Consider the following 25,923-nt stretch of genomic DNA (forward strand, 5'->3'; position numbering starts at 1 on the left):
AGAGATTTACAAGAAATGGTGCATGATTAAGAGGGTGTGCTCAATCCGCCATACACTGTGTCTCGTTTATATATGAATACATGCATTCGGTGTTAGTGTTTTATGCAGTTATAAATGATGAATGTAATGAGAATCATTGCTATATTGTTGTTCACAATATGTTAAATCATAACTCTGTAAGGCAACATTAATGATTACATTTCTTTATTACCTTGCTTTGTTCGTCCATTTTTGTCTTTTATATCCTGCAAAAAGAAGACAAATATGATACAATGAATGACACGGCTATCTTTTAAAAAACTTCAGTAGAATATTTCCATTTGTAACACACATTGACGCTATCAGATATGAGAGATGAATTACAAAAAAACATTAAAACACTGAATTTGAGATATATAAAGGTTAATGAAACATGAATGCTCCACGTCGAATCTCAACCCCAGGTAAAAATACATGAGTTTAATCTAAATTCTAGAATCAAAAGCAAATAAGCGACAATCAACATTTAATTTAGTTAGATCAGTTTAACGAAAACGATGTCGTTATTACGTTGAAGTCATATAAATGTCCATACACGTTAAATTAACACGGTAATAAGTATACATAATACGACATATTGCTATCTTTTGTTTATATTTATGCTTCGTGAGATTAATGTTTTAACTGATGGCATAGTGTTGAATAACATGAGATAGCAGTAGCTATATTACTAGACCTATTATTTAATATCATAGTATTAAGAATTCTTTATACAGCAAGCCTAAATTGGGAAATTCCATAATATTTAAAAAAAAATAATCGTTCATTTTGAAAATCTTAATCTAAGATGTTACCAATGCAACACTGTAAAATGTCTAAGATAAGAGAAGTGAAACATACCAGAGGGACAGTCTAACTCATAGATCGGAAAAACTGACAACGCCATGGCAAATAATTAAAAAGACAACAGAGAAATAAAAGTGCACCAGACACAAAATATAAAACTTAAGACTAAGCGACACGAACCCTTTCAAAACTGTGGATCCTGATCCACATGTGGCATACAATGTACGTCGTGTTGCTAATGTTACTTAAGGTGGTACCCAACACTTTCACTAAAATCAATTTGGCTCGTTTAATTTTCATTAAAATTTTGTCAAAATATTTACTTTGATCCTTAAACAAAAATATAAAAAAATTCAAAATTTTGAACCAACCGTTTTGTCAGAAAAATTACACTGGTTATATAGCAATTTGACAAACATCAATTTTGATCATTGAGAAGCTTAATATTCCCTTTACAACACAACGTAATAAAAACGTTTCGCTGACTTTACAGAGTTATCTCCCTGTAGTGTTAAGTACCACCTTAACACCCGGTAAATAGTATAATTCGGTAGGTCACATTCGTAAAATGAAAAGGGGATTTTAGTTTTTGAACATGTCCGATATCATCTGTGAAACGTTCTTCCATAACGGTCAAACAACTCGTTATGGCGTCCTAAAAAACTTAACCCAGGGATGATCTTAACTACCCCGTTTGAAACTCTTGGTTTAATAGCTTCATTGTGAGCAGCAACCCTCTATCAAGGAAATCATGATAAGAAATATAAGCTGCGGAATATCGTATAAATTGGGAGATACAGCCCTTTGATGGTGTAAACTTCCCAAAAAAACGTGTATGGTGTGATGGTGTATGGTGTATGGTGCAATGGTGTAAGGTGTATGGTGCTATGGTGTATGGTGTAAGAGGAATGGTGTAATGGTGTATGGGGAATGGTGTGATTGTGTAACGTGTGATCGGGAATGGTGTGAATGATGGTGTACGACATTTCAGTGTTGAAAACGAAGTTCTTTTTATTTTGTTTTTTCAAATTGTAAACATAAACAATAATAATAATCTTAATATTGGAAATTTAATTGCATTATGGGTAATTTCGGATCGTGTAGATAGAATGGGTAATGGTGTATGGTGTAATGTGTAAGGTGTATGGTGCAAAGGTGTAACGTGTATGGTGTAATGGTACAAGGTGTATGGTGTAATGGTGTATGGTGTATGGTGTTATGGTGTATGGTGTTAGTGGGAAGTTTACACCATCCAAGGACTGTATATACTCCGTATGCAGGCGTGCCTGGAATGATTCTTCATAGAAATGGAAATTTCTTTTTTTCTGTATTTTTTTTTTATTTCAATCGACCCTCATTGTCAATTTCTATATGCAAGTCAAGATATGAGGCAACCTTAGCTGAATCGGTTTTGTTCTTTGTCTCCAGTTCAATTGGATAGATGCGTTCAACAAAGGTCACCAAATTTGAGTTATTTAGTAAGAAAACATCACGTATATAGAGAAAAGTAAAGTTAACGGATATTGTTACCTTCTTAACTTTCTTCCTAAGAGGTTCCTGTATAAAGTCAACATCAAAATACTAAAGGAATGATGCTGTGTATAAATTGATGACTAACAATCATCACGCACATAAGAAAAATAAAATAAGGTAAATGACCATCGTTTTCGTTTGGTTGTCATTTCATTCAAGTCATGCCTTCAAACTTTTGTAAAATAATCACTATGAAGCAATTTTAAGACGGCCCTTAAAACATACTTTGATCATTCTACAGCTACGCATTAAAGAACACTGCACTTCTTAAAGTATCAAATTTGTTCATCAGAAGAAACAACAAATTGTGTAATGTTCACCGCTGCACATTATTTTGTTTCATACAAAGTAAATGGTATAAAATTTTCAAATTTCTTATCACAAATGTTCAATATAAAAAAATATGTTATAGGTCTTCAATATTTCAGCATACCTTACTGCTCTAATACATGCACTATTACAAATGTTAGTTTGTCTGCTTTGTCCCTTTGTGCATAGAATATATTCATATTAATCGTACAATGGTTTTACTAAGAACACGCTCATATTAAATTTATGAGGGAAGATGAGTTTTAAGGTAAAAGGAAATTTAAAAAACAATCTTAAACACAAGACAGAAAGCGTCTGTGTTCTTCACTGTTCATGTGTCCTTTATTACGCCAACAAAATGTCAATGTTAATCTGGTTAAAATAAAATGATTTCAAAAGTACAAAGGCAAAAATAAATATAATCATGTTTAAATATCATTGAGAAAAAACGAAAATTGAAAACATCTATTGTCAATTTGGCGACATAATAAGAGATAGATGTTACACTGTCAAGAAGACTCGCAACCTTAAGTTTAGTTTTCTTTTTAGTTTTCTTTTTTATTTTGCAACTTAGTGAAATGAAATGATTGTTTTAGTGTTTGAATAATTAAGAAAAAGTCATCAACTGTTTAATGACAATTTATAATCCTATGCATATATTACCTAAGTCGTATCTAGCACAACTGCTCTTCAACTTTGTACTTGTTTTGGTTTTCTAACTCTTTCGATCATGTCACTTATGAGTCTAATGAATATAACACGCAAGTCTGGCATATAAAAAAGCCTGGTTCCTTTCATAAATGGTTTAATCAAACCAATTATATTACGTTTCAACCGAACATTATAAAGAATCAGCCAACAATCAGTCCATTGTGATTTTATCATATCGACTTTGTAGTCATAGTATGAATATTGTGTGAATTAATATATTTGTTTTGTCTTATTATTTTAATATCATTTAAGAAGATCATAATTAATTTATTAGGATTATATTAAATCAGTGTGCCTTTTTATGTGTTTTTGTACACTTGTTCTTCATGTTTTTTCTATAGAATGTCTCAGTGCTAGGGGTAATACAAATTTGAAATAGCATTTACAATACAGGATTTGAAATTATATCAAATCAAATAAATAAATTGCATACCGACTGAAATTGAAATCCCGAATCTAGATATGTGCATTGGTTTTTTTTTAGATATACGACCCGAATCAGGATCGGTTTTAATGTGATCAGATCTATATGTGGAACTTTAATCTGATTTTTAAACATATTAATAGGATACACACACACAAAACTTACCTTCATTGATTTGAAAACAATAAAGTAAACTCAGACATTTGAACTGAAAGTGCAAACAAGACTCAATTTTCACATTTCGTCTGTATGAAGAGAGGCGTGGATTTAATCTTCCGATAAAATTGTTTGAACAAACAAAAACAGTGCGTGATTGCAATGCAAGATTATCAAATCTGTATAGGCTATATCGAACGTGCAAACTACTATTTACCTAATTATTGCTACAAACTAAGTTGAAATTTATGAACCTACGGCTATGTCATGTACACAGGCAAAATTTGCTCACATGAATTTCACATCAATCTCACGTGAAATTCACATGAAAAATTTCACGTGAGATTCACCTCAATCGAGCTTATACATGAAACTCACGTGAATATTTTCATGTGAATTTCACGTGAATTGAGATTCACATGAATCTGATGTGAAATTTTTCAATGAATTTCACGTGAAATTTACAATTTTTTTATATATATTTTTCATGATTTTAATTAAATTTGCAAATTTAGATGTTATTTGAAATACCCTATTTTAAAAATTCATGTGAATTTCACATGAAAATGTTTACGTGATTTTCATTTGAAATATACATGAGTTTCACATGAGAATCACGTGAAACTGACAAAAAATGTTTTCACGTGAGTTTTACGTATAAGCTCGTTTGAGGTGAAATTGATGTGAATTTTACGTGAGATTCACATGAATTTAAATTCACGTGAAATTGATGTGAGTGAAATTTGCCTGTGTATGTGGCAACAGTATCTTTTCTATCATTATTTCGGCACGGTACGTTTGCGCTTTGACATAGGACATTTGCGCATTTTTATTTGGACACTTGCGTTTCAATACATAAGACATTTGCGCTTTTTTCAATGGACATTTGCGCTTTTGTAAACGGACATTTGCGCTTTTACATATGACATTTGAGTTTTTGCAATATTTAATTGTTATGACTGCCCTCCTCTTTTCCGGGGTTTGGCCCGGTAGGATAGTAATTTCCTGAGACTTTCCAGTCAACACAAAAAATACAAGGGGAATATAGTTCCCATTTTTAAATCCATGACTCAGTCTGGTATAAATCTGGTTTATAAAATTTGCGCAACAATTAAATGTTTTGTCTGTTTTTGAGTGAATATGTTCATTTTTCTGACTTAAAATATTAGTATTCCCATTGTTCGTTTTATTTTTTAGCATTACACTTTTGCACAGTACAATTCCAGGAAAGATCTTCATTTTTGAGAGTTTTACCAAACGATATGAACATCCACCATGACATAAACATGTTTACCTTTAATAAATTAAAAGTGTGAGTCTCTATAACTTTAAACTCTATGTCTAAGACTTTGTTAATGTGAACTAACATGCCAAACATAAGTTGATTTTATTTACGTAATGCTTACTTCTCATTGCAAATTACAGGTATACGACTGTAGGTAAAATGTCCGGTCAATTTAATACAGGTGAATCAAAATTTAAAGCGCAAATGTCCATAGTGTTTGAAGCGCAAATGTCCTATAGATTTACAGGTAAAAAAGCGCAAACGTCCTGTGCCCCATAATTTTGACTACATGTACTGTTACATATTTCATCTTGCGTTTTATTTCTCCATTCATTTAAATGTATGTACCTTGTGAAGAAAATGAAAGTTGTTTTATAAAGGTTCAAAATATTTCAGGTTTTATATATATATTTTTCCTTTTTTATTTTCTTTCATAATCATCCGAGTCAAAACGTGGCATAAGGACCATAAAAAATCCCCCGCTGATGAACATTTTTGTTTATATCGAAGGTCAATTATTACAAAAAAATAAAAGATGGACGATATATACCAGAGGGACATTCAAACTCATAAATCGAAAATAAACTGACAACGCCATGGTTAAAAGTGAAAAATACAAACAGACAAACAAGAGTACACATGACACAACATGGAAAACACACGTTAACGTGATGAGCATAATGTATAGGGAAACATGACGTATGTGCCTTACAGATACGGATAGATTATTAGAACTAGAGCATTCTGTGAGGACAAATTTTTATTCATTCCAAATATTGAAAAATTATAATTATCAGCCAAAAACAGAAAGTTTCTAAAATACTCAAGAAAGACCCCCCAGATTGTTTTCATCGCTGAAATTCTTTTCAGTTATTCATCGTGTCTATGAAAGTCATGAAAATAATCGTTATCTTTCCCCCATTGTTTGTGTTTGATGATTGATATTGCCGAGGTAAAAAATGGGTTCGTCAAGATTTTCATAAAATGTGGAATAAAACTGATATTTAAAATGAATTGACTCAAACGAAAACCACATTACCTTCAATCGACATATACATGCATTGACCATTATTCTTTTACATTTATTAACAGGTTCATCTGTCAATGTTTTTATTTGTCATGACTTAGACGATCATTTTTTTATATACACTTATAATGAAAATGTTTTATTAAATTCGATTTGATCATGGATAAAACACTTAAACAATACAATACAAAAACATGCACACAAATTACGTACGTTTAAAGAAATTAGATACACTATCAATTGAACTGTATACACATTTTAACATTTCGTCTATATGTAGATAGGAGAGGATTTAATAAAAGATAAACTTGTTTGATCAAGCAAAAACTGTGTCTCATGCAAAATTATATTATTTATTTTTAACAGTGAAGGCTGGCAGATAACGCGATGTGGCAACGGGACTCACTTGACCCAATAGACGTATAAAATCAATGGAGGAGCAAACCGAACCACAATTTTTTTTGTTGCTCTAATTACCAATTCATGGGCAGCAACCCAACAACAGGTTGTCCAATTCATCTGAAAATATTAGAGCAGATAGAAAGTGACCTGATAAACAATTTTTTTCTGTCAAATTTGCTCTAAATGCTTTGGTTTCAGAGATATAAGCCAAAATCTACATTTTACCCATATGTTCTATTTTTAGCTATTGCGGCTATCTTCATTGGTTGGCCGAGTCACCGGAAACATTTTGAAACTAGATAACCCAATGATGATTGTGGCCAAGTTTGGTTAAATTTGACCAAGTAGTTTCAGAGGAGAAGATTTTTGTAAAAGTTAACAGAAGACGCCGGACTACAGACGACGACAACGACGACGACGACTACGGACGACGGACGCAAATTTCATCATGGGTAATTTACAAGGCAAATAGCTATCAATGAAATAATTTCAGTTGCAGTATATTATTTGGTCAATGTCAGAAAAAAATAAACTTGTTTTGTATTCGGTACAAAATTTGGGAATGGCAGGGGAAAACCTTTCCCCATTCCTCAGTTTCTCAGTCTCAAATAACAAAATTTATTGTTTTATGACATTGACCTAACATTGTATATGTAGTAATAACAACATTACTATACCTGCGATGTCGCTATTCTACATAAGTTCCACGGATTATACAAACATCCTGAAGCTAAATTCAGTGATCATACAAAAACATAATAAAAAACCCAATTATGTTTAGATGTTTTCTACCAACTTTATTTTAGTTCTCGAAATTGTCTATCAAAATTTGTTATTTACTGTTTTGAAGTCAATATTGATAAGTTATCAGGTCTGCTTAACATACTCCAATACTCAAGATAAACAGAATCAACACCACAGAAAATACCAACCATTTTAGGGTCTGGACTTTCGCGATCAGTCTATAAGTAGTCTAATTACTGTATCAGTTACAGGCACTTGTTACTATCCATGAATATGATAGTCGAACTTCAACTGGACAGAAGCAAGTCCCCTTGGAACTACAAGCCTGGCATTACGGAGGTTAGTAGTTCAAACCACGCACGTGACAGATGTGATTAGTTCAATATTAATTAACTCGGAATATAATGTCAGTTGTCCAGCATATTCTAATAATAAAAGCTGACCGACAAGAAATAGTCAATATAACTGAATTCGGACAATAAGGAGGTAAGTCTTAAAAAATCATCAGTACGTTTGAGTCAACCATTTTCATAAATATATTCTAAGCTTCAAGGTTACGTAGATTATTTCCAATCTGTTTCATGTAAAATACATTGATGAAACTTGACTTTTACAAACGTATAACTGACTTAAAGAGTTATCTCCCTGAACCAATGTTTACCCACTTAAACACCAATCAATCAAAACATCTTTATTTTGTTTTTTCTGTCATATCCCTTATGCAAAGCTAATCTCATCTTAGCATATTTGAGTACTGTATGACCCTTAGGCAAATTATGCAGATATGTAATATAAATGCAATGAATAAGCGTTGATTCTAGAAATATAATTTAGAAATCATGAGCCTGTGGGCGCATTGTTTGTTTTTCCTAAATCAACGCTTATCTATTATATCATTAACTTACACTTTTGTGTTCATGTCTTTTAAAAGCTAAAGCCAATTCTTCATTAAGAAGCATTGTGAATGAGTTTAAATAACCATGTTAGTATGTTCGCTGATGCGTTATTGAATCACACTTATTTGGTTAGAGGAATATAAATATAAGGTAACACGGTTGTCAACATATAAATGATGAATATGATTATCATCCGTAATTTATAAAATAAAAGATATTATAACTTATATTTTTAAGTTTATTACCAAATATTCTACAAAGAAGGCTATTATGTGTATATCACAATTTACTCGCAAGGAGATTTCTGTAAATATTTCAACAATTTTTGTATAATGCTTTTACCCTTTTAGCATGACAGATATCTGTTATTTTATTGTCGTGTACCCTCATCTCATTGTTGGGGGTTTTCCTATCTGAAGGTATTCTACTTATTCTTTAAAATTTTCCTAAAATGATTTTACCACTTTTTTTATGAAATTATATGATGAATTTATTCTGTAATCAATGTTGCTTAACTACATTGTAATTTCTTTTATTTTTCATGATTATTCTGATTCTCCTTATGGCTTTTCATTATGTGATAACTTGGCTGTTTTCATTTAATTACCAGACCGAATATTTCATGAATTTTTGATGAGTTGACTATCTAGAATTATTGTAATTTTGATCATTCGATAATCTAGAATTGTATTTTTGTTTTTTTGATTATCTAGAATTGTATTTTTGATTATTTGATTACATGTATCTTGTTTATATCTCTGCCGTAATTGATTTGCTCGTCGTTTTCTATATCATTGTCTATTCACCACATTATTGGGGAATTATTTTCTCCTGCCTATTTTTTTCAAATTTCATCCTGATGTTGGGTTTTTTTCCTTTATCAAAACTTATTATATACAATGAACATAGATGTAGTTGTCTACTGTTGACGAACAGTTTCTGAGCCTGATTCGAACTGTTTTTTGTTTTGTTTATAATGATGTTCTTTTTGTCACATAATGTTGTCATTTTAGGGATGAATTCAACATTGTCATATAAGTGAGTGGTTTGGCTAGCCTTCAAACCAGGTTCATCCCATCATTTGATCTTAAAATTAAGGAATACCAGTACTGTAGTTGAAGAGTTGCCACCGTCAATTGTAGATTTGACGGTCACAAATTCAATTTTACTGTTGATGAGTAGCCGAGACAGTAAAACTGAGATTTGCGACCGTCAAATCAAAATTGACGGTGGCAACTCTTTCACTACAGTACTGTTATTCCGATTCTTATGCATTACAAAAAGAAAAAATACGATAAAACTTGAAAAAAAATCTTAATTTGACAAATTAAAAAAATCCGTGAAAGAGGACATAGATGTCATGTTGAAACGTGACGTAAGCGTCATACAAATGAAAACTTACTAACGACATGTTATTATGTTACCTGTACGCTTCAAATTCGAATAAAATTACATGAAAACGCTGAATCAGAGGTAGGTGTGGTTTTATTTCCAATTATATCGTAGTAAAAAATTGTTACATCCAAGTAGCATTTAAGAATGTCCTGTACCAAGTCAGGAGTTGGGCAGTTGTTATCAATTTGTTCGTGTCTACATATGTTGGTGTTTGTTTTTGTAGCAGTTTAGTGTTTCTGTTGTTTTCTTCTTATAGTTTTGTTCCCTCTGTTTTGTTTTGTGACCCGAATTTGTTTTCGCTTAATCGATTCATGACTTGAGAACAGCAGTTTACTACTCACAGTTGCCTTCTCGTCAGGTTGTAGTTCATGTGCATATTCCACTTATCTTAATTTAAAAAAAAAATTGTAAGGGTTCCGCGGAACCCAGTGTCTCGCCTACTTGTGATGTAAATCGAAGGCTCAACAAAAAAATGAGGAAAAAAAATCAATAAAAAAATCCTTTTGATGCTATCTTTTTATTGTAAGAAGCTTCTGTCCAAGTTTGGTAAAAATCTAGGATAGTTAATGAATCTAATTAATGTTTTGAAAACTTAAACTGCCGACTGCATGTAATGTTAACTGGAAGAAAATCTAAGTCCATTTAAAAGTAAAATACAGAAAAAATGGAGTTATCTTTTTACAATATTTACTTCTGGATACTATCTTATGATCATAAAAAAGCTTCTGTCCAAGTTTGGTACAAACCCAGGATAGTTTAAGAAAGTAATTAAAATTCTAAAAACTTTTAACCACAGAGTGAATGTAATGTTTCCCCGCAGAAAAACTAAGTCCATTTAAAAGTAAAATACGGAAAAAATGGAATTTTATTTTTACAAAATTTACTTCTGGATACTATCTTATGATCATAAACAAGCTTCTGTTCAAGTTTGGTAGAAATCCAGTATAGTTTAAGAAAGTTATTAACATTTCAAAAACTTTAACCACAGAGTGAATATTTGTGGACGCCGCCGCCGACGACGCCGACGGAAAGTAGGATCGCTTAGTCTCGCTTTTTCGACTAAAGTCGAAGGCTCAACAAAAAACACTTTTGTATTGTTTATAATCCGTTTGATGTTGTTTGGTTTTATATATAAAAAAATATATATATGGAATGAGTGCCAATGAGAGAACTCTCTATCTAGGTTGCAATGTGCGGCCTTCAGCATAGACCCTTGGCTTACACCGAACAGCAAACTATAAAGGATCCCTAAATGTAAAACATTTTATACAGGAAAACAAACGGTCTTACTAGACATCAATCAGATGGGAACCTTCTCTGTGTGGTTGTCAACTGAAACCAAAGTGTTTGACCTTGACCTCTGACCTAGGATGTTGTACATACATGATGACACACCCTTTGATGTTGATTTATATACATGTCAAGTATAAATTTTGAAATCATAACGGTTCTCAAGATATAGAGCGTACACAATCTTTACCATAGGACATGGGGTTGTCAATTAAAACCATTTTTTTACCTTGCACTTTGACCTAGGAAGTTGCACATACATTATGACATCTCCTCTGGTGCTAGTTAATATACATGTCAAGTATAAATTTTGAAATCATAACAGTTCTCATGATATAGAGGGGACAAAATTTGTAACCATAGGACATGAGGTTGTCAACTGAAACCACTTTCTTTAACATTGACCATCGACTTATTTATTTTTTTGTGGCACATCATTTTTTTTTTTATTTATTCACAACTTTTTCAGACTTTTTAAAGGGGTGATTTTGAGCTAGGCATATTGCATTGACATCTGTCAATTGGCCGTTTCAGCATCATGGGTAATTTCATTGTTCGTACCCCTAAGTAAAAATAATGTTATGTCATTGGTTGAATTTCCATTGTTTATAACGTTTTAAACCAATCAAATCGCTTTGGTGTACGCTTTTGAAAATATTACCCAGGATGCATTAGATTCTGAAACGGCAAACTGGGAAAGATTTGCATGTTGTTCTAGTTGAAAAAGACCTCTAATTATCTTGAGGTAATTTTCTCTCTTGGTAGCTGTCTCATAGATGTATAACCAACCTTTTCTTTATATACACAAAACATAAAATTAAAAAGGTAAAGTTTATTTATAGCAGAAAGAGAAAAGAAACATCAAATACTAACAATAATAGAAACAGATAAATAATTCATTAAAGCTTCTGTTCAAGCTGGAATGTGTGCCCTGTATTGCAAATAAATATATAAACTTGTACATGTTGTATCAAAAAAACATTAAAACATGTAAAAATCCTGGAGCGTTATTTAAAAGTTAATTGCTTTAAACTTAATAACACTTTTTTCAACTTGTATATATGATTGGTGGGAATCTTTTACATCAAATAAATAAATTATGAATACAGCCCTTGGATGGTGTAAACTTCCTAAAACAACGTGTATGGTGTAATGGTGTATGGCATATGGTGCAATAGTGTAAGGTGTATGGTGCTATAGTGTATTGTGTAAGGGGAATGGTGTAATGGTGTATGAGGAATGGTGTGATTGTGTAACGTGCGATCGGGAATGGTGTGAATGATAATGTACGACCTTTCATTGGTTGCAAACGAAGTTTTTTTTATTTCATTTTTTAGGATTGTTAGCATAAACATAATAAAAATCTTAATATTTAAAATTTAATTGCATTATGGGTAATTTCGGATCGTGTAGATAGAATGGGGAATGGTGTATGGTGTAAAGTGTAAGGTGTATGGTGCAAAGGTGTAACGTGTATGGTGTAATGGTACAAGGTGTATGGTGTAATGGGGTATGGTTTATGGTGTAATGGTGTATGGTGTTAGTGGGAAGTTTACACCATCCAAGGACTGTATCATTCAATTTCGGGAATTTCAAAAAACATTAAAATTTTGTTTGAAGTATAATTATATGAATTGGTGGGTATTTTGAAATTAAACAAAAATCTAATCAGTGTTGGATTCTAGGGGAGCATGTGAATATAGGAACAATGTCTGAAAAAATATCCGCTCAGCAAAGGCATCCACATCATTTCAACCCTGGCTACACCACTAATAATAGAAATGTAGTATGTATATAACAAATATATACTATTGCACATCAATGTTCACAGTCTTTGCATGGTTGCGTATCTATATAGGGAATCACTAATGCATGACTTAGAAAATTTCAGGAACACATCCTGAATATAAAAGGCATTAATCAACATAAACAGTATTTCCATGGTTGTACAATAAAATATAAACAGTATTTCCATGGTTGTACAATAAAATATAATTAGTATTTCCATGGTTGTACAATAAAATATAAACAGTATTTTCATAGTTGTACAATAAAATATAAACAGTATTTCCATGGTTGTACAATAAATTATAAACAGTATTTTCATGGTTGTACAATAAATATAAACAGTTTTTTCATGGTTGTACAATAAAATAATTACATTAGATGTATGTTTCATTATAATACGTTATTCTGATTGGCTAATTGCACATCGCATGTTATTCCGTAAGCAATTGCATGAGACAATAACATTTCATTCATGATGACACAAGGTCCCACAATAAAGTGCACAGGTGAATTTAAAAATTAAACTGCATGAAAATCGTGTTTTTATAATCCTAGCTAAAAAATGTAATTATAAGTATTGAATGCTTCTTTTTGTAACTTTATAGGGTTGTAAAAGCCTTGACCGTTCGTACATTTTTAGAATGAAGCGCTTCTGCGCTTCATACAAAATGTACTTCGGTCAACGCTTTTACACCCCAATAAATTTACAAAAAGAAGCATTCAATTCTTAAATATAAACAGTATTTTCATGGTTTTACAAAAAATATAAACAGTATTTCTATGGTTGTACAATAAAATATAGACAGTATTTTCATGGTTGCACATCAATGTTAACACTGCATTATTTTCATAGACACTAATGGACATAAATCTACATTCAATGTATATATAAAAAAAAGTTTAACAAACAGAATAAAACATAATAAAGATCTTCTAAAAACTCTTTTTTTCTTAAAATTCTTATAAAAAAAGAAGAACATATATATTCAAAAAATAAGTTGATGATCATAGTTTTCAGATATATTGTAGTTAAAACAGTGTTGAAAACATAGAGTATACAAATCAGTTTCCTCACTTATAAATTAAAAATATCCATATCTTTTCAAATTCCCCAAAAAATCAAATATGTTTACAGAAATTGCTCTTACAACAACACCGCTATAAATATACAACATTTTATCACAACAAATAAAATGCTCCAGGACATTTAGTTCACTAATTCAATACAATTAAAAAAAAATCATTAAAAAAGATTGAAAGTGTTGGCTTTGATGATAACAAATTTGACAATGTGTCTTCACACCCTTTATAAAAAAAAATCAGATTTTTTGCTCACTCATAATCTGTTAGAATCTCACCAAATGGTGAAAGCCCTGAGATCAGATGTAGCTTAGAAACTTTCTAGAGTTTAAAACCAATAGTATAACTGTTTACTGCTATTTTCCTGGGCATCATCAATGACATTAATTTAGCATATGATGTCATCATGTTCTCACACTACTCAACGGAGAAAAATCCCTCTCAATTAAAAAGCTTGATTAGAAAACTATCGCACAAAAAGAACAAAGTAAAATTTAAGAAAACAGTGATAAATAATTATTATTGTATATTAGGAAAAAGATCAATAGCAATTATCACAGATAATTTGTATTATACCTTGCAATCTAAATATAAATCTTAAATAACTAATAACTATTAACTAGTAAACAAATTTTAAAGGTTGTAAAGTTTAAGTACAATTGTCTTGTGAGTGACCTGAGATTTTAAATACATTTGATTGTCTTGTAAATACTTGTAAAAAGCAAAATAACAAAAAGAAAAAAATAACTGATCACAGTTCAATCACTAAAGTTTCACATGCTATAGTGTAAGACATTTTTCTCTTCTGATAATATAAAAATAAACCAATGAAATGTCTGCCTTTTAATTTTTGAAGGTGTGTATCATCTATAGATCACACCATTTGTTAAAACAGAAAGTAGAAAGTAGCATGGCCATTATCAGTATTTTGTTCAGAGTGATAAAATTTTATGATTTGTCTTATGTGCCTTCATGTACATTTGTCTTAAGAGTTGCTGGACCAATAGTATTTTCTCAGACTTAAAATTTTCTGAATGTGACCTTCTGAAATAGACTTATTACATGGTCTGTACTAACATTAGCAACACAACATTTGTGAAGCTTATCCTTCCTGAGCAAATATGATCACCCCCATTTTTGGTTAGTGTTGCTATTTGAGTCTAGATTTATATGATGAGTTTTGTGGAATATTGTTTGTCAGTTTGTTTTCCAACTCGTGAGCTTGAATGTCCCTCTGGAATTTTTTGTCAGTCTTTTATAATATAAGTTATCAGTTATATATATAATTAAGATTATCACATATGTAAAAAATGTTGTAATATATACAAACACAAAAATAAAAAAAAATATCACAGATTTTTTGGAAAACAAAATTTTCCATATTCCTGATTGAAATTGATTGCTCATAATACTTCATAACAAATATTTGGTTTGTTTCAATGATACAAATACATTATTGGTGCCCGAGACACTACAAAGATCAAAAACATACATATAAACAAGTACAATAATAAGTTATACACAATTATAACAAGAATTTGAATAGTACAAGGAAGCCCCACTCACACTATCATTTCTTTGTAATTTCTTTGAGGACAGTAATACCATGAATACTGGGGTCTAAATTCGATTTCAGCATAAAATTAGAAAATTATATAATAGGGAATGTGTACTAAGTTTGAAGTTGATAAGACTTCAAACTTCATCCAAAAACTACCTTGACCAATAAACTTTTACCAAAACTTTAACCTGAAGTCGGAAAGATGGACTAACAGAGAAATGGACTGACAAATGAACAGGTGAACAAAAAATCAATGGACACACAGACAGAAAAAAACATAATGCCCCTAAGTGGGTCATAAAAATACATTATAGGAACACAATGGCAGATCCGGATGAGGGGCTGAGACAGAGGACATAATCCCCTTCTGTTGACAATCAATGCTTTTGAATGATGACATTTGGTTGACCACCCCCTTATATCCAGGGTTGGAATCCCCTTTTTAAAATTGGCTGGATCTGACCCTGGAATATTGATAAAATGGATGATACAGAGGTCTGTGTATACTTTTTAAATATTATCAATGTAAATGCTTATAAAAATGCACCGTTATCATTGAAAGAACAAGGGAATGATTATTTTTTTGACTAACATCAAACTAATTGATAGATATCTTTACTGTCATCACCCTGCTCAGTTGCTCTGTAATTCTTGTATCAAGGTTACTAGTTTAAAGACTGCATAGTTGAAATTAAAAAGGGGGCTCATTGGGCCAGGTGAGCTTAAAATTGAAAAAAAAAGAAATAAACCGTGAGCAGAAGCTCACTGATGATACCCCGCCCACCTGACTGGAAAGTTGACTTATATAATGCCTGAAACCAAATTTTAGAAATCCTGATATTGAGAAAGATGCAATGAAAAATATTCATGGGACAGATTGACACATGGACGGATTGTCAGATGGATGAACAGATTGAGTTAAAACTGTTTACTTCCACTTATATAAAAATAGAAAGGTGAAAAAGTTCACATTACGTCCTGATTATTACATTTCTAAAATACATCCCAATATATGATATATATAAGGTTCACTGATTTGACCCATATTCTCAATCATACTGGATTTATAGTATACTTAAACATATATTAGAATTTCAAAAAGGCCAAAAGAATCAATTTAAACTATATGAACGTTAAAGAGAACAGGTCATAATATCTTTAAAGTGCAGAGTGTTCTTTTGGTTGTTGATTTTGATATTTTTTAGCTTCTTCATCCCGGCCAAGACTCTGCAGGATTATTATGACATCTTCTCTAGAACGTACTGTGTTTGGATGGAGGTCACCTTGAATTTCACATAAAATCTCCACTTCTTGTTGATACAGAACTAAACAGTTTTCTAGGAATTCGGGTTTACGATTTGTTGTCTGCAAATTTAGAAAAAAAAATTAACCCCAAAAATACTATAAATTCAAAATAATTATATATGATGTTTTTATCATTGTGAAAAATTCAACGGGATGCAATTTGATAGCGCTATTTGTTTTTATTTCCTGAAATTGTTATAACTAATTGCACGTACAATATATGAAAATAAGGAGATGAGGTATAATTGCCAATATGACAACTTTCCACCAAAGTTTTAATTAAACACCCTTTGTGAGCACCCACATTGTCAATGGACAAAAAATCTCACCTGGTTCCTTAGTTCAAAGACTCATAACTCTACAAACTCAGTCGACTGGTAAACATTTTCTTGCATGTGGCACATTAATTATTTACATATTATCTTCTATTTAATTACAAAGTTTCATGAAATTATGTTGTGTGGTTTCACAGGAGTTGTGATTACAAACTGTTGCAGTAGTATATTTAGGCAAAAATTCTGAGTTCAAACTCCTATTTCCCTCTGATGCAGCAAGGACATAAACAGTGGTAAAATAAAGAACTCAACTTAATTTAATAGAGGGTGGTAAAGGGTTATTTTTCATACAACCTGTTTTGCCATTTTTATTTCACATGCAGCCCTGAAAAAGGTTGGTTATTCACCTTGTTTCATGAAATTGGTTAAAAGATCAATGTGCAAGAAGTTTGTAATAGTTCATTCATTGTGAAATTGCAATCTTATTTAATGTTTTTCCATGCAGATACCCCCCCTCTCCCCCCTCTTTACATCACTCTTAATAAGTTACCCAATTATTCCATAACATCTGTCCATGAAGCTGTGCACACCTGGCCGTGTTGAGGTGAAATTTACCAAACATCGATGAACATAGTCCCATAGATTTCTTAAACATTTCTGTTGGTATACCTATTTAAGTACAAACAAATATCATCAAATTAACAAATTTTAAGGAGTATCTTGCTCAACCCATAATAACTGACCACCATAAAAAACCATAACATGTATCATGTAATTATAGTGCTAAAAGTGACATTAAACAACAATCAATCTATCAATCGAGTTTGCTTTAATTGTCATACGATAAAATTGCAAATTTGAGGTGTCTTTTCAGCTCCCTTAACGCTTAATATACAAATGTTGTTTCGTACTCAATCTAGACCTGGTCAGACTGAATACTTGAAAATTGGTATTTCCTACTTCTTTACAATACACGTCTGCTTAAACTTGTGAATAAACCCAATAACAAGAGGCTGTCACATTGACAGCAAACCTGATTTATTAACATTTATTTGTGTCCTGCCAATATCACAAGAACCATAACTGATGAACGGTGAAAACGGTGAAAGTGAAAATCGTCAATATCAGATTTGACCTCCATTTTGTCATTAGTATCAACATATTAAAATTTGAAAAGCTTAGGTTGAATGGTTCATGAGTAAATGCACGGACACGACTGGAAAAGCCATTTTTCAATCTTTCAAGAACCATAACTCCTGAACGATAAAAGTCAAAATCGTCATTATTGAAAATGACCTCCATTTTGTCATCAGTAACAACATATTAAAATTTGGGCAGCTTTGGTTGAACAGTTCATGCGTAAATGCACGGACATGACTGGAAAAGCCATTTTTCAATCTTTCAAGAACCATAACTCCTGAACGGTAAAAGTCCAAATCGTCATTATTGAACTTGACCTCCATTTTGTCATCTGTAACAACATATTAAAATTTGGGAAGCTTTGCTGGAATAGTTCATGCGTAAACACACGGGAACGACTGGAAATGCCATTTTTCAATCTTTCAAGAACCATAACTCCTGAACAGTAAAAGTCCAAATCGTCATTATTGAACTTGACCTCCATTTTGTCATCAGTAACAACATATTAAAATTTGGGAAGCTTTGCTGGAACAGTTCATGCGTAAACGCATGGACACGACTGGAAATGCCATTTTTCAATCTTTCAAGAACCATAACTCCTGAACTGTAAAAGTCAAAATCGTCATTATTGAATTTGACCTCTATTTTGTCATCAGTAACAACATATTAAAATTTGGGAAGCTTTGGTTGAACAGTACATGTGTAAATGTACAGACACGACTGGAAATGCCATTTTTCAATCTTTCAAGAACCATAACTCCTGAATGGTAAAAGTCAAAATCGTCAATATTGAACTTGACCTTCATTTTGTTGTCTGTAACAACATATTAAAATTTGAAAACCTTTGGTTGAACAGTTTATTAGTAAATGCACGGACAACATTTGGTTGCCGCCCGCCCGCCCGGCTGCCCGGCTGCCCAACCGCCATACATCCCCAAATCAATAACCAACATTTTTGTCACAAAAATCCGGTAAAAAATGCAACTTGACTAGAACAAAACAGGTTTCATATTCATATATATTCATTTCACATCAAGATGTTCTAACGTGTTTGCCACCAGATTTTTCTTCTCATGAAAGTCACTCCTGAAATTACTTGGTTTACAGTATGAGTGAAGGATCATGCTCTTTTTTTAACTTTATATTTGGGATCCTTTCGTTTTTTATATAGAATAACCATACATTGTCTCGAAATATCAATGTGATTTGTACAAGGCTTAGAAACAGGTAGAAAGCGAGGCTATGCCAAGCATTTCTACCTGTTTCGAGCCGAGTACAAATAACATATTGATATTTCGAGACAATGTATGGTTATTCTTTATATAATGCAACTCTTATAACTGTCCAAATGAAGTATTTAGGGTAGAAACCGTCATTCTTTAATTGTGAGCGGACAATGTAAAATTGACGTGAACCTGTATGTTTTATTGACATCATAAATAAAACTGTAGAGAAAAGCATTGTCAACGTCATAAACAAGGTGATATATGGTCAGTGAGTGTATATCACATATAAATATACAGCCAATGCAATTTGACTGCTCAAATAGCACATCTGCAGTATATATATCTATATAGTGCCAATAAAACTATAACCCCTTAGCCCCTATTCTTTTTCAACCTAAATTTCAATTGATTATGTTTAAAAACACACGACACTGACATTTTTTTTCTGCTTTTTAAGTTTCTATATTTATATACTATCAATTTATGGTAGTCTTTAAAAAAAATTTTTTTTTAATTTTTAATGAGGGAGCCAACATCTTTAATGTTAATTAAATAGACTTACTTAAATCACTGTGATACTGGTTCTTTTCACCCAACATATACAATGCCACAGCTAACCCCTGCTGGTCGTTAATATTCTCAAACATATTCATTGCTTCTTCCAAACAGCTTGTTCCTCTTTCAAAGTATCCACAGGACAATAAAACACGTCCAAGATATTGTTTATCCTTGGAAAAATATTTCTTATTTACCTTGAATAAAAAAATAAAATAATGATATTAGTTATAATGGTTATTTGATTTGCATATTCTACAAATACTTGAAATTTATTGGTCAACTTATTCTGTTTCTTTGGTTAACACAATGCTTATTATTTTAAATAACCACAAAACACAGATAGATAATGTTTAAGAAATCCTTGTGATATTTTAATAGGGATAAATATGAAAGGAATCTTAGTTTTCTAAGAAATTAAAAAAATCAAAAGAAAAATAAATAAATGGGGAAATTGTCTCCATGGGACACATATGATGCCCCCTGATTGCATGTAACATTATAAAGGAACATAACTCAAGAAAGGTAAGAGTTCATATACATTTGATCTGAGTTTTGTGATAATAAGTGTATAAGTATCATAACATTTTGTTGGTTAAACTTCTTTTGTTGGTTAAACTTCAAGAAAAAAATGGAGCGAAAAATTCAGCAATTTTTAATTTGGAAAGGGGAATAACTCTCAAATCTGTGTTTTGTGGTTATTTAAAATAATAAGCATTGTGTATAAGGATCTATAAGGTTTTTTATAACAAATTGGTTGAGGCATCTTAAAGAAGAGAATGTTACCCTCTCATCCACACCAATCAAACATCAATAATTTAAAGGACAATGGATTGAATTTACATCAAGTAATTAAATACAATGCTTAAATTTTACGTTTTACCTCAGATTTTATTATTTGTCAAAATAAAAAAAAATTGTACAGTGACATATTGTCTATGTCATTTTAGTCTCTTGTGGACAGTTGTCTCATTGGCAATCATACCACATCTTCTTTTTTATATTTACTTAATTTTTTTTCCCAAACCTAGTAAAGTATGTATGTGATGTCATAGAAAATACTTTTAAAGAAAAATTAATCTGAAAAAGAAATTAATAATAGGACATTCAGCATAATAAATTAAATAACACAATACCACGGTTGACTATGTTTTCTCTTGGTAACAATCTGCTATATCAACCTCTCAGCTATGTGTTATTTATATATTGTTATTCAAAGTATGAGTACAAAAGTGAACATTTATCATCATACTAACTACTTTTTATCATAGGTTGAAAATTAAGTACAAATAGTGGGACAAGATATAATACAAAATAAGTCAACATTTCAAAAAACATGTTTAACCCCATCACATTTTTGTACCTGTCCAAAGTCAGAAACCTCTGGCCTTTGTTAGTATTTTATGATTTTTAATTTTAGTTTCTTTTATATATTTTGGAGTCTAGTATGACGTCAATTATCAATGAATTAGTATTACATTTTGTTCCGGGGCTAGCAGAAGCACACCTCCGGGTGCCAGAATTTCTCACTGCATTGAAGACTCATTGGTGGCCTTCGACTGTTTATGATCTGCTCTTTGGTAGGGTTGTTGTCTCTTTGACACATTACCCATTTCCATTCTCAATTTTATTGAATAACAGAAATCGATCAAACTTTTGTCAACAGTTTAAATTAACACAAAAGTATGGATTAATTTCTTTTATACAATTGATGCATTTCCCTATATTTTGGGTCAAACTTGAAGTATAGCCATAGACTCAAAAATGTGATTTTCTTGGATCATTAAAAAGCCCTCCTCCTTAAAGTTTAATTTGCTATAATATAATATTACTCACTGCCACACAGAGTTCCGAGAGTTTTAATCCTTTAACACAACACTCTCTGTATCCTGGATGTGCTCCATATACATACTGCAAAGCTGTTTGTTAAATGGAGGTGAATGTATGTCATATTAGTATTATGTATTATACATTATGTCTGCTCTATCATCCTCTCATCTATGTGTAATTTATATCAATTGCACCTTATATAGGAATGCTGGATTTTGATTGGTTCTTAGAAAGTGTATTTTTTGTATAATCTAACATTTTTCCTCATTTTAAATGAATTTGCTGAATTTGCCACAAATTCCCCTCTCTGTCGTCGTATTTGCCATTTTGGATATTCCTTTGTATCATCGCGAGCCTGTTTCCCCTAAAAAATTTCGGAACTTTTCTCATTTTATCATGCACTATGGAGTTAAACTGAAAACTGTCAGTACTTTTTTGAAACGCCAGACCAAATCCATTTTCGTTGAAAAGTCCATACAAGTAATTACCTTTTTTTAACAAAAGATTGACCATGAAATAAGTTGGTTCACATAACTCTTTAGAATCCTTGCCATACTTTTCAACGAGTGTTGTGATGACCTCATTCAACATGTCGTCTGCAATAGTATACTCTCCAATATCTACCAGGAATGAGGCTGTTTTGGATTGTATGGGAGCCCAGTCTAAAACTTCTGTTAAATTGTTATCCTGCAATATCAAAACAAAAAAGTTTAAAAGTTATATATTTCTTTTCAGTAAAAAGTCAATTTTTTCTTTTAATTTCTAATCCAATTTTTTATCTCATCTTCAAAATATATTCAATTATGAAAAAATAAAACAAAACACACATGAATAAATTCCTAGCAGATAATTGTTACTGTTATCTTCAAGTTTATTATATCTAAAATTTAGATTTTTTTTTAGAGTTTTGTCATTGAAGATAGATTGGGTTTTTATTTCTTAGCAATCCTTCTGGGGATGTTGTGATTTTTTTTATGGTATCATTCAATATACAAAAGAAACATCTAAAAATTGTATTTAAAGAATTAGCTATCAAAATATTTTTAAAAGTGTTGTGTAGAGTATTCAGAAAAAAAATCCTTTTTAAATAAGATAATTTATATAGAATCTGACAACTCATGTTTAAGAGATTTTTCAAGAAAATAAGGCTGTTGATTCTATTTATGGAAGTATTTATGAAAAGCAGTTATTTCATTGAGTTTTAACCAATTCTATATTGTTAAATGTTACCTCAATAAGGAAAAATTAAGTATCCCCTATCTATAACCCTTATAAATAATTGTGATTTTATTAATTTTAATGAATTGTAACAAAAAAATAAGTTCAGGGACCCCCACTTTTATATCAAAATTTGAAAGTACATTGACCAAGAAGTCTTTTATTTAAGTAGTTTATGAAAAATCTATCATAGACATTTAGACACACCAGCTACCTTATAACTCAAAAGCTTATAGAAATGTTTAATAAATAAGATGTGTCCCAAGTATATGGATGCCCCACTCACACTATCATTTTCTATGTTCAGTGAAATGTGAAATTGGGGTAAAAACTCTAATATGGCATTTAAATAAGTTTCAAGTTGATTAGACTTCAACTTTATCAAAAACTGCCTTGACCAAAAACTTTAACCTGAAGCAGGTTGAATGAACCGGATGGACAAACAAAGAACCAAGGGAAGGACGAACGAACCCACAGACCAGAAAACATAATGTAGGTGGGGCATAACAATTGTATCCAATCAGATAAGAGCTATACATGAAGGAGATATAAGAATAATTTCCAGAATAGTAATTAAAGTGCTTTTACTCTAATAAATAGCCAGTAGATAATTTCATCAACAGCACTTTTTTAATTCTATTTCTTGATTATAAATTTTATCAACCTCAGTTTCTACAATAATTTCAAGTTAAAAACAGAAATTATAAAATTTACCAAAAATTGTCATACATGCATTTAAGGTGGTACCCAACACTTTAACTAAAAATAATTTGGCTCGTTTAATTTTCATAAATTTTTTATAAAGTATTTACTTTGACCCTTCCACAAAAATATAAAAATTTCAAAAAATTTGAACCAACTGTTTTATCAGAAAAATTTCACTGGTAATATAGCAGTTTGACAAACACTTATTTTCATCAGTGAGAAGCTTAATATTCCCTTAACAACACAACGTAATTAAAACGTTTAGTCCATTTCGGCGTTTTACGTTTCCGCAAAGTGGCATTACTTTTCCGCGAAAAAAAGATGACGTTTCCGGAAAAAAAAGTTTACGTTTCCGCAAATAAATATCTTACTTTTCCGCAAAAAAAGTAACTATTCTGGAAAAAATAAATTATTACTTTTCCGCAAATAAATAAGGAATACCTATTATCATAAAGGTATGTTCAAAAATATCTTGATATGTGTTCATAAGTCAGTTCTGGCAGAATATTTTGCTGGTTCAGGTGGGCAGGAAAAGACTCGACACCATTCGTTGTTCTCTTTTCCTCGGGGTCAGGGGTGATGCCCAAATAGTTGGTGGAAATCTCCATTGCCATCTACATAAAATTCCAATATTTAATCGGCAGACCTCATGTATTTATCGTCAGAGGGAGCATCGGCAATTAATTCAACAAAGCATTCATCAATCGTGTCAGTTGGCAAGTAAGCCAAACCAAAGATTTCTCAATGAAGTTTAACTTATCCTTACCCGAGTCAGAAGTCATATCTAGTAAATTGTAGCTATACTGAGATCAGAACATTTTCTTTATTAAAAAAACAAAAATATAATTTATCATATGTACATTCAAATCTTTATAATTTACCAGGTAAATTTGCGGAAAAGTAATAAATACAAATTGCGGAAACGTATATTTTAAATTTGCGGAAACGTAGTATTGGGACTTTGAAAAATTAGCGGAAATGCAATACGCCCGTCCATTTTACAGAGTTATCTCCCTGTAGTGTTAGGTACCACCTTAAGGGCAAATTCTCATTTATGGATTAATCTGATAATTTTGGTCAATAAAGAAAATTGGTAGATCTTGATATTCTGAACAGTTTTGCAATGTAAATTTTCTGAGAAAAAAAATTAAGACTATATTTTGCAAATTGGTGACCAAAATAATTCCTTTGCAGTGAAAAATATCTTAATTTTTAATTACATTTAACTTACGACCAATCAGGGTCAGTAAAAACGGTCATCATAGGAAAAAATGACAATAGAAAACAAAAATGGATGCCTTGATAAGTAGTCGTCATCAAACCAATCCGCAGAATGGACGATTTACAAATTTTAAAGAAAAGAAGAAGGACATAATATGTAGACAGTACTTGAGTTATAAAAAATAACAAGTTTGATAATAAATTTGACAATAATCAGTGATGGATCCACGGGAGGATTACGAGGGTTGGAACCCCCCTTTTTTTTGGAAGATCAATGCATTTGAATGGGGACTGAAATATATAGTTGGAGCCCCACCCTTTGTCCTGGGTTGGGAACCCCCTTTTTAAAAATGGCTGGATCTGACCCTGCAATAATATATACCGTGATAAATCTCTTTAGAGAATCATAATAAGATTGTGATGCAATTTGGTATCCACCAATGAAACGCCAGTATTTCATTAACTGCTGTTTACTGTTGTCTTTGTACATTTCTTTAAACATATCTTGTGACAACAGAACTTCTTTTAATTTTTCCTTGTCAGCAGAACATTCTAGATGATAAGGCAACTCTTCTGCTTTTCTTTCCATGTCAGTACTGAAGAAATACAAAATCTAATCATGATGGGAGTCATAATTTGACAGGGGGATATGGAAAGTATGCAAAAGTTTGATTACATGGTGAAAAAATTTGTGAATAACTGAATTTAGAGAACACAAAATTCTGAAATTTTAAATATTTCCCACTGATAAAATAGTATATTATCTAGCCATGTCAAAACACTCATAAGCACCACAAATCAATCAATAAAAATTTATACAGTGAAACCTGTCCAAACCGAACACCAGCGGGATTTTGCGTTTTGTTCGGTTTTCACAGGTGTTCCGATTGTAGAGGTAAACGGAAGTCGACACCAAAATAATTTTGGCATTTTAATACTGACAAGGAATAATAGGTGACACAACAGACGACAGTTCATTTTTGTGTTGATTTAGATGTAAATGTAAAAATATAAAGATGAAG

At 31.4% G+C, this 25,923-nt stretch overlaps 1 protein-coding gene across 1 annotated transcript in view; it reads right to left on the reverse strand.

Moving 5' to 3' along the window:
* Window positions 1–13,804: 13,804 nt before the first annotated feature.
* Window positions 13,805–25,923, reverse strand: part of LOC134694206 (TPR repeat-containing protein DDB_G0287407-like) — a 39,114-nt gene continuing 26,995 nt past the window's right edge. The window contains exons 14-19 of the mRNA XM_063555203.1: window positions 25,284–25,497; window positions 22,246–22,444; window positions 21,764–21,846; window positions 19,935–20,124; window positions 17,557–17,675; window positions 13,805–16,791 (exon numbers count right to left, since the gene is read on the reverse strand). Of these exons, the coding sequence (XP_063411273.1) occupies window positions 16,585–16,791; window positions 17,557–17,675; window positions 19,935–20,124; window positions 21,764–21,846; window positions 22,246–22,444; window positions 25,284–25,497 (1,012 nt within the window). The 3' untranslated portion in view covers window positions 13,805–16,584. The remainder of the gene's footprint in view (window positions 16,792–17,556; window positions 17,676–19,934; window positions 20,125–21,763; window positions 21,847–22,245; window positions 22,445–25,283; window positions 25,498–25,923) is intronic.

This window comes from Mytilus trossulus, chromosome 13 (assembly GCF_036588685.1).
Source record: "Mytilus trossulus isolate FHL-02 chromosome 13, PNRI_Mtr1.1.1.hap1, whole genome shotgun sequence".
NCBI lineage: Eukaryota > Metazoa > Mollusca > Bivalvia > Mytilida > Mytilidae > Mytilus > Mytilus trossulus.